The sequence below is a fragment of the Pinus tabuliformis genome, chromosome 8 (assembly GCF_031772625.1).
Source record: "Pinus tabuliformis cultivar Carrire ecotype Pingquan chromosome 8, CPIR1, whole genome shotgun sequence".
Lineage (NCBI taxonomy): Eukaryota > Viridiplantae > Streptophyta > Pinopsida > Pinales > Pinaceae > Pinus > Pinus tabuliformis.
The window spans coordinates 1,687,787,457-1,687,798,510 of NC_142294.1; the positions used below are offsets into that span (position 1 = coordinate 1,687,787,457).

The 11,054-nt window shown below is 36.4% G+C and overlaps 1 protein-coding gene across 1 annotated transcript; it reads right to left on the reverse strand.

The window, feature by feature from the left end:
• Positions 1 to 1,075: 1,075 nt before the first annotated feature.
• Positions 1,076 to 2,107, reverse strand: LOC149242732 (F-box/kelch-repeat protein At2g44130-like). Its single transcript, XM_089370976.1, has one exon. The coding sequence runs from the start codon at positions 2,105 to 2,107 to the stop codon at positions 1,076 to 1,078; it is 1,032 nt and encodes a 343-aa protein (XP_089227102.1).
• Between the last annotated feature and the right edge of the window lie 8,947 nt (positions 2,108 to 11,054).

Consider the following 11,054-nt stretch of genomic DNA (forward strand, 5'->3'; position numbering starts at 1 on the left):
TATTCTTATCTATTTATCATACCTCTTTAAACCCCTTTTATATTTGGCCCATAGTCTTAACCTAAATAAAAGAGGTTTATGGAATAAATATAAAAGGAGCTTTTATTTATTTGCCATACTTAAAGTTTTATTTATATTTTTAATTACTTGTCATACCTCTGGTGTAAATATATAAAAAAAAAAGGTTTTATTTATTTATCATACCTCTAATTTATTTATATGTTTATTTCTTTACCATACATTTACATTTAAGTTTACATGTTTACGGTTTTATGTGAGATCTACTTTATGTTTTTATTTTACGGAGATCTACCCGGAATTGGCTGAAATGTTATTATGAAAACTTGTTAACCAGAAGTAATAAAATTATTATCAAAAATTAGTTTATTAAAATATTTTTTTATCTAGAATTTGAAGATATATGTTTGTTATAACAGATTTTGATATTAAAATGAAAATGTTGAAGGTATTGAAATAATAATTAGCTTAACTATTCATTGATGGTTTAAGTATTTTATTTAAAAAAATAATTGGAATTAATGAATTAGAAATTGAAAACTTGGCTTATTCAAAAAATTAATTACAAATGTGAATTAGACATGTGCATTTTCTTTAGTGAGAGATCTTGTTGTTTTCCTTTGCATTTCAAACAACAACCAAACAACCATGGTCATTGGTTACTATTCCATGCACTAGTAGAAGAAAAAGAAAAAAAAAAAAAAAAAGATGAAATTAAACTAATATTATTCTTTATATCATTTTCTATATTTTAAAGAAGAATTTGAAACAATTATTAGGCTTCAATATAAAGAAACAATTATATCTTAATAACTAGTCTCAACAAAAAGTGGAGAAGAAAACTTCACATTGGTGTATTAAATTAAATTCTATTTTACAGGAAAACTTAAAAAAAATAGATTCAAAAGTTGAAAATAATTAAACCAACTTTTAAAATTATATACAGAATTTTTTAACCAGCAAAAAAACTAAAAGAAAAACCATTTCCCGTATGAACAACGAAAACTAATAACTAAAATAGAATTGAACACAACACAATGATTAAGTTGGGCGTGCATCAAATCTCCACCGTTGCTGCAGATAGGATGATGCCCACAAAGCGCTTCCCACCAGAACAGTGAAGTTCAGTCAACTGCCTGGTTGACATATTGAATAGATAAGATATATGTTTTTCTCGTTGCCCCATTCCGCTTACAAAAAATTGGTCGCACCACTGTGTACCGCACGTAAATCGGAAGCCAATATCGTGGGGAATGGGAATAGTAGATACAACACTCCAAATGTCCTTCCCCACATCATACTTCTCCACCCGTCCTTCTAGGGTGAAAACGTACAACTGCCCCCCACCAGAAGAAGAAGAAATGACACAACTTCTCCAAGGTTCTATCCTGAAATGTGCCCTTCTCCACGTTCCCTCACAAGGATCGAAAACTTCTGCCCTTTCACCATCGTTGTCTAACACCATGAACTTACCTTCCACCAACCCACCGCGGCTTTCCTGCCCGTGCGCTTCGATCATAGGACACAATGTTTCCCACTTGTCTTTCTCCACGTCATATGCTTCCGCAGAGGCAAGAGGGTTTTCAAGCTCGTCGATCCCGCCGGCCACGTAGACAAGTCCGGTGGAAACAGAGACACAGCACGCAAAGAATGCTCGAGGTGTGGGCATGTCAGCTCCACGACGCCATCTCCCACACTCAAAGTCGTAAATATAAACTGTCTTCATCAAAGTTGCTGATTGGAATCCGCCTATGAGAAGTAGCTTGCGATTCACAGCAACGCACTGACAGCCTAATGGTATTTTAGTATTGGGGGGATCATCGATTGGAGGTAGCCTTTCCCAGGTGTCCTTCACAGGGTCGTATACCGTTAGTACATGTGGGAAGTATTCATTTGGAAGGAACTTGTATTCTTCTTGAACGAAGCAAAGAAGATGCTCGCTGGTCCCAAATTTCTTCCTGTCACCATAGAAAGTAGGGCTACTTAGTATAGCCTCCCAGCTTTTGCACACAGCTTTCAGAGTATCGTGTGATTTGTAAGGCATTTTCAGCAAACACTTTCGAACGACATCCTCCGGAATAGCCTCCATTACCACCCTTTAAAGACCAATTTGCTGATCGATCGACTTTACCTGGAGTTTTACCACATATAAAGAAATAAGCAAGAAAGTGAACCACAGTAACTCAAAAGAGAAAAGTGCAGTTAAATACATAGTGGAGATGTGGAAAACCAAATTTCAAGCCGACTAGAAATCGTTAGTGGAAAACCTAATTTCAAGCCGACTAGACATCGTTAGTCATGTCCAGTCATGAAACGCATTAAATGTTATTTATTAGTAATATGAAAACAAATAATTTTTTAATTCACAATATAAAGAAGCATTTAATATTAGTAAATACTTTTACACTGCAATGACTAGATTTCTCTTGGGGAATAATATATATATTAAAAGCTATTTATTCATATTATGAAAAATATATAATTTTTGATTTATAATATAATGAAGTATTTAATATAAATTTGACATGTCAATACTTTTACATCTCAATGCTTTATGTAAAAGATCATGACCTCCACATGAACATGGCTTACCTTTATGGAGGAAAATTATATACATATGTGGGGCATGAAATGGGTTTAGTTAGTTTTGCAATTTAAAGTTTTTAAATGAATTTAGTATTTCATTTTATTACAACATATTTTTTATTATACCTTTAACTCATTCAATGTTAATTCATTATCAACTTTTTATATTTAGAGTTTTTAATTTGAGATTTCGTATTTTAATTATGGCTAATAATTATAATATGAGGATGGTAAAATATTAATAATATAAAATGTGGATTTGAGCTCTATTGACAATAATAACAAAAAAGGTTGATGGATGAGAGTCTCTTTATTATGAGATTAACAAATTGGTGTATGAAATACCCTTGACTGTTGCACCACCACATTGGTCCATGAGGGCTCCTTGTTTGTAGCCTGAGGGACCCATATTTGGGTAGCAATTTGAGTGGTAAAGTCTATTGTGGTGTACAAACTCTACCTCCCTTTCGAACATAACCTGTGAGGCTATAAATGAGTACAAAGAGTGGACAAGTTAAAAATCCTTCAACACTTTCTCCTAGTTCTCCTTTAGAGGTATGATAATCTCATCTCACATTAGTTCTCCTCAATTTTTTTACATGCTTCAACCATGATATGTCAACTACTACATAGTACATCGTAGAATGGAAATGCACTTACATATGACACACTATACTTTCACAACATGGAACTATGTTATCTTGGTTTATCTTGTTCACTTTAGTTTATCTAATATGGTTTCATGTATGAGTTTCTTACTTCAACATGGCATTAATGTTTCATAGGTGTGCTTTGGATGTGGTGGGAATTCTATGTAATATAATAATGTATAACAAGAATCTTGACTTTTACCTTTTCTTTCCCATGGTCGGTCATGGTTTTCTTGTAGATATGTTATAGCTTCACGAGTCATCCCATATTAGTAGAGAACTCGAACGAACATGTCATACTTCATATCACAACCATATGTATTACTTTGCATCTTTCGTTTTCACTTTTATTACATACATCGTATTTTTGAGTGAATTATTAAATTATCATAAGTCATCCATCTAGGTCCTAATAAAAGTAATTAAAACTCATGTGTAAGATCCTTTAAAGTCAAAATGTGAAAGTTCTTTAGGTAGTGTTAGTGTGAGTCTTTTCATACTTCCATTAGGGATCAAAATTTGCTCTTTTGCATTTTCATAGTAGGAGTCCCATACTGTAAATATTGCATCATTCCATTAGGTCATGATATATGTATCCACTGATGCTTGTTCTCTCTTCAGCTCCTCCCTCATAGACTATACTTGTTGATCCTCCTTCATATTGTTTTCAGTCATGGTTCATAAAAAATTTGTAGTCCATTTCATTAGGTCTTAGGGTTTGATTTCATTGGGTCTAGGGTTTCATTACCAAGGTTAGGAAACTGATTTCCAAATGTAAATAAAGGTGAGCAAGGGTATGAGGATGATAAATAAATCAGGAATGATGGCTTGAAAGTCAGAGTTATTGAAAGTTTTATTTTTGTAACCTAATGTAATTTTCACCTCAAAAGCCCTTTTTGAGGTGAAAAGAGAGTATTTTAGTGCATTTGAATTTCTTATGTAATTTTAACTTTCAATATGTAATAGTGGATCTCAGCTGCATCACAATATTTCTCCTTCCTACAAGACACACCAACACTGCAGAAATCAGGTTCAGTTGAGCATTTGTCCACCTGCAAAAACACAAAGAAGAAAATGCATCAAAACAGAGTTTAAAAGGTGAAAGTGATAAAAAGGAAAAAAAAAACATTAGAAAAAGGGGTTTGAGGAGCTAAAGATTAATGTTAAGGGCCTATAAATATCTTCTTGCCATTTATTTACCTCTTACCATGCATTGAGAAAACCAAAGCTACGTTTGGGCGCTTTCAAGGAAAAATTGTGATAACAGAGTAGGCGTTGCACGTTTCCTTTTGGCAGTATGCGTTCTCTTCAGGCGTTGTGCATTTGACAAGCATTGCGTGTTCTCTTAAGGCATTGTGCACTCCCTTGATGTGTTGTGCACTTGACCAATTTTACACTCCTTCAGTCTTCAAGCTTGCAAAATCTCTCCTAAGCCCTAAATTAAGTAAGTATTGCCATTTCCCTCTCATTAAGGTTATTCCCTTCATGCTTGAAGAATGAAAATCGTATGGTGTTAGTCTCTCACTCCAAACCCTAAGTATTTCTCCTAAACCCTACTTTTACAAGAAAATTTCCCATTTCTCCAAAAACACCTAATCTGCACCCTATATTTCCCCTCAAAAGCTTCTACCCATCAAACCCTCATTCACTCTCATTTACCCTTCCCTTCCTTTTTCCTCCCTACACCCTTGCATTCCCATAACATCTACCTAGGGTTTCATTTAAAAAACACCATGGCTGATGAGGAATATAGACCACACAGGGAAGAAGAGGGATCAGACAAAAAAGGAAACAAAAAACAAAGAAGACCACATAAAGGAGGGAATATTCACAGATTTGAGCCCACAGATCTCAAAGAGCTTCTAGCCTCTCCCATGATAGTGACATACTTCAAATGGTTAGGGTGTTTTGAGTTTTGTGAACAAGTCCAAGCAGTTTAGTACCACCCTAAGTTGACCAAGCTTTTCTTAAATAGGTTTCAAGATAATCAAGTCACTCTTACAAGCATAGCCTTGACATTCTGTACTGCCACCATATCAGCTGCCACCGAGACTCCAGAAGCTGGGGAAAAATGGTTCAGGCAGGGTGAAACAGAAGCACATTTTTATGAACCATACATCAAACCTAGATACAGACATGAAATAAAGGGCTATATTCCTTTCTCATACCTCCTTGACAGATATGCACCTATGATGAAGATTATTATGAAGTATTTTTCATCTAAGGGAAGATTTTCCAGGGTCTCTTCCTATCACATCAGATTGCTCATGCATTTCACTAGGGTTAAAATGCGCAATATACCCTGCTATCTTTTCAGAAGTGTGGAGAAAATGGCTTACATTGCCCAAAAGAGAGAACCCGAAGATGAAATGAAAAGCCTATTTCGTCATGCTCTCATACAGATCATAGTTCTTTATCACCTTAAAGAACTTAACATTGCGTGGAGTACATTCATTGCCAACCCAATTTTCACTCATGCTTCCACTCAAAATGTTCAAAACATGCCATCATCATCACATCCACCCTCACCTCCATTATCACCTTCACATGCACCTATTCCTTTACCTGATAGGAAACATGATAGTGGCAAAGAAAATCAAGGTAACCAGGGTCAAAGCAGCAATTCTAGAAGGGCTCGTTCAGGTACCATGGTTCATACTTATTAGAGGGGACATATGCAAGTGTTTTCCCTACATATTATTGGAGGGGCCTTGCCTTCATCATCGACAAAGTAGGTACATAAGGGGAAGAGAAATGTGGTTGAAATAGAGATGCAACAACAGGAGGAACACCTCCATGAAACTGAGCAAGATTTTAATCTAGTGAACTTAGATGAGGAGGGTGAATAGAAAAACACTAGAATGCTCATCAAAGAGCAAAATGCACTAATAGTTGAGTTACAAGTGAACTTGCAAAGAGCCAAATACATCATCTCTTATTACAAATAGGAAAACAAGCAATTGGAGAGTAAGCATGAGCATATGGCAGTTCAGTTCATCAATGCCAAAAGAGAGGCAAAAAAGGCTAAGGTGCAACTTGAGGAATCTTATGATGAATATGGTGAGCCCATGGAGGAAGATATGCCCAGGAGAAGGCCTAGGACTAGAGGCCTAAAGAGAGCTTTGGAGCTTGAGAAGGTAAAAGAAGCCTACCTTGAAAATCAGCTCACCTTGAATGAACAAATGGGCCAAATGGTGAATGAGAACATGGAATATTGGCTTGAGAGGGCTAACACTCACCATGAGGGCTTGTAGGTAAAAGCCTCTAGAGATGTAGAGGTGCAAAGGAGGATGGAAAAACACTATTCCATGAGGCACAAGATTGCTAGAGCTAAGCTCAAAAGTGCTCAAGCAAAAATTGAAGCCCTAGCTCACCAAGAAGAGAAGGATAAGATTAACCTATTGGTGGAGGCCTCACTACAGGCCTAGTCACCTTCAACATCATCCATCACAACCATTTTTTAGGAGAATTGGCTTAGTTTTTTATTTCCTAGATGTTATGTGATTTTCAGGCATTTAACTTATCAGTTCACTAGCAAAACGCCCAACATCTAGGGCACTGCGCACTTTTTTGGGGCACTTTTTAGAGAAGTGGCCGCCACCATTGGATTCATAAGACCATGTACATACAGGAAAACCATGCTTATAGGTGTGAAAGTGAGATTTTCTTGTTGAAAAGGCCAAAAAAACACGAAAATTTCATGCTTCTCCCTACTTTTTGAGCTTGGCGGTGTGCATTTGAGCAGTCTTGGGAGATTGCAATTTTGGAAGGTCAAATCAAGCTCAAATTGGAAACCAAGGGAAGTTTTGGAAACGAGAGAGGACAAGCTTTCCAATGAGCTATCATGAGCTAGATTTGGAGGTCAGGAAGGCAACTAAAAATTAGCTGGAAGTTGGCACTACACACTCCCTTTAGGTGTTGCACGTTTGACACTGGTGCTGCACACTTGACAGATTGCTATTTTTTCACTGTTTCTTCTAGAATTTACTTTCCACCTATGGGATTTTGATCTTTCACTGATGAAATGTAAAATCATGATGTAATTATTGTATATTTTGGTTACCTAGGGTAGATACATCTGATAAATGGCCTAGGTGGCATGTAACGAATCAATTTCCATCATCTTAGGGATGAGTCAATTTGACCACCCTAGTCTTTAGCTTCCAGTTCAGTTTCTTGTGAAAATGCTCCTCCTCTAATGGATTCAACCACTGAGGCTAGGATGGGTTGTTTTGAATCCTATATTATGTATTTTCTTAGTCATTTTGTGGGTTGGACTCACTTGGATGCTTAGAGCTCGATTGTACATCATTGTAAGTAGTTTGGCAAGGAGATTAATCAGATTTGCAACTATTTTTATGGGATCCCTATGATATGGAGTTTTAGCACACTTTCTTCTTTTGTAATCATTTGTTTACATGATTTATGTATTCCATCATCCATTTCATTACTTCTTATTGAATGTTATCAAGTTTGATAGGTAGAATCCATTGTAACAGTGCTCTGCCTTGGGAAATAATTCAATATTTCATGTTTTCTATTGTTTGAGAAGGATCCATGATTGTCACATGCCCTTCTTAGCTCCTCATCAGTCTTAAACACCTCACACTATTAAACCTAAAGTGTTAAATCATATGCCTACCTTGCCCCATAGAACATCCTGCATTTCTGACCTAATTCCTAGACCTAAACTACCCAGCTCCATCTGACCCAACAAAACACCAACAAATTCAATAAAAAATTTTCAAGCTACTATACCTAGCCTAAAATCCTTTACTTAATCCAGTCATCTTGCCTGAGATCCTTATGGAGAGAGTCCTCTCCTAGCCTACTAGGGCTAGCTACTAGGCTAAGCTTGGTTTGTGGTTACCCTAGAAATTGTCCACCTTCAGCTTGAGGTGAAATTAGGTGATAAAATAGTGGCGACCATACTGGGGAACGAGAGATAAATCACCCCAATAGTATATTTCATTCAAAGTCTTGAACTTCAGATGATGAGTTTTAGAATTTCTAGGTTGAAATAGGAAAGTTGTAAAGCAATATAGAAAAACTTCAAAATTTAAGCATACGTGCTTTGAGAAGGTACACCAGATCCAATTGAGAGCTTAATCCCCCAGTCATTGTCGATGATTCTCACAAGATTGGGAAGAAACATAGGAAACCTACAAAGAAATTCAATGTTGTTGAAGAACAATTGACTAAACAATCAAGTGAAGTTTCTATTCCTCGTGTCGACTCACTCTCGGAAAGGTTAGATACTCTGCAGGATATTGAATTGATATAAATTTTGAGCAATGTTTGTTTCAATGGCTTGATCAAATATTCTTTGACTCTTCAATATCTCTTGATAACCCTGCTAAATATTTGTTTACCCAAAGTAAATCAGGATCAAAGATTATCCATGGACTTTATCAGTTACAAAATTTTGTCTCAAATGTAGACACTAGGGTGAACACAGGCCATCTTTTGATTTTTGAAGTACTTCTTTTACATCTACTACAACTAAAACAATCCCCTACCCATTGCTTTCATCTTTGCAGATTTTTAATCCACCTGTTGTTGCTGCTCCTTGAATATATCAAGTACCACAAATCTTTCTTTAAATCCACCTCCCGCACCTCAAGTCATGGCTTCCCAGTATGCACCCCTTGTTTTACCTCAGAATCTTGGTGCTATGCCTACTGATTACCAAAGTAAGCTACAACTTTTTGATGCCACTCAAAACATCATCACAGCTCAGCAACATGTTGATAGAATGAATGACTTTTTTGACCTTCACAAAGTAGAGCTAGAAGATGTGACTATGAGATTGTTTGTCCAAATCTTTGGAGGTGAAGTTCCAAAGTAGTTCAGAGCTTTACCTGCAACCTCTATCACCACTTTGGTAGTCTTGCATAGACAATTCCTAGATCGTTGGGAGGTAAAGAAGGATCCACACCAAATTTTATCTTAATACGAAAATATAAGAAGGAATACTCGTTAAGGTGTGCAAGACTATTGTGTGTGGTTTAGTGTAGTTTATAATGCTATTTTGGCCAACTTTAAACGACCAAAGTAGTTAGCCTTGCTCAAGTTTCCAGAGGGTTTCGATGCTGATATGGCATATCAGTTACGAGAGGGAGATCCCACCACACTTGAAGATATGCAAAAGAACGCTATAAGTGTAGAAGCAAATCTAGTTCTTTTATCTTCAGCTCCTCCCTCATAGACTATACTTGCTGATCCTCCTTCATATTGTTTTCAGTCATGACTCATAAATAATCTGCATTCCATTTCATTAGGTCCTAGGGTTTGATTTCATTAGGTCTACAGTTTCATTACCAAGGTCAAGAAACTCATTTCCAAATGTAAATGAAGGTCAACAAGGATATGAGGATGGTAAATAAATCAAGAACAGTGGCTCGAAAGTCACAGTTACTGAAATTTTTATTTTTGTAACTTAATGTAATTTTCACCTCAAAAACTTGTTTTTGAGGTGAAAACAGAGTATTTTAGTTCATTTGAATTTCCTATCTAATTTTAAGTTTCTATATGTAATAGTGGATCTTAGTTGCATCAAAATACTTCTCCTTCCTACAAGACACAACAACACTGCAAAAATCAAGTTAAGTTGAGCATTTGTCCACTTGCAAAAAACACAAAGAAGAAAAAGCATCAAAATAGAGTTTAAAAGGTGAAAGTGATAAAAGGCAAAAAAAAATTAGAAAAAGTGGTTTTATGAGATGAATATTAAAGTCAAAGGCCTATAAATATCTTCTTGCCCTTTATTTACCTCTTACCATGAATTGAGCAAACCGGAGCTATGTTTTGGGTGATTTCAAGGAAAATTTGTGAAAATAGAGCAGGCGCTATGCGTTTCCTCTTGGCATTTTGTATTCTCTTCAAGCGCTGCATGTTTGACAGGTGCTGCACATTCCCTTAAGGCACTGCGCACTCCCTTCATGTGTTGTGCACTTGACTAGTTTTACACTCCTTCACTATTAAAGCTTGCAAAATCTCTCTTAAGCCCTAAATCAAGTAAGTATTGCCATTTCCCCCTCATTAAGGTTATTTCCTTCATGCTTGAAGAATGAAAATCGTATGGTGTTATTTTCTCACTCCAAACCCTAAGTCTTTCTCCTAAACCCTAGTTTTACAAGAAAATTTCCCATTTCCCCAAAAACACCTAATTTGCACCCTATATTCCCCCTCAGAAGCTTCTATCCTTACCCCATGAGACCCTCATTTACTCTCATCTACACTTCCCTTCCTTTTTCCTCCCTACACCCTTCCATTCCCATACCATCTACCTAGGGTTTCATTTCAAAAACACCATTGCTGATAAGGAATATAGACCACACAGTGAAGAAGAGGGATCAGACAGAGAGGGAAACATAGAATAGAGAAGACCACATAAGGGAGGGAATATTCACAGATTTGAGCCCACAAATCTCAAAGATCTTCTAGCCTCTCCCATGATAGTGACATCCTTGAAATGGTTAGGGTGTTTTGAGTTTTTTGAACAAGTCCAAGACGTCTAGTACCACCCTAAGTTAACCAAGCCTTTCATAACTTGGATTCAAGATAATCAAGTCACTCTTACAAGCATAACCTTCACATTGTCTGCTGCCACCGGGATTCCAGAAGTTGGGGAAAAATGGTTCAAGCAGGGTGAAATAGAAGCACATTTATATCAACCATACACAAACCTAGATAGAAACATAAAATAAAGGGATATTTTCCTTTCTCATGCCTCCTTGACAGATATGCACCTATGATGAAGATTATTATGAAGTATTTTTCATGTGAGGGAAGATTTTC

Bases quoted from the DNA above. Each gene is read 5' to 3' on its own strand.
- LOC149242732 (XM_089370976.1), bottom strand. From the start codon at position 2,107: ATGGAGGCTATTCCGGAGGATGTCGTTCGAAAGTGTTTGCTGAAAATG.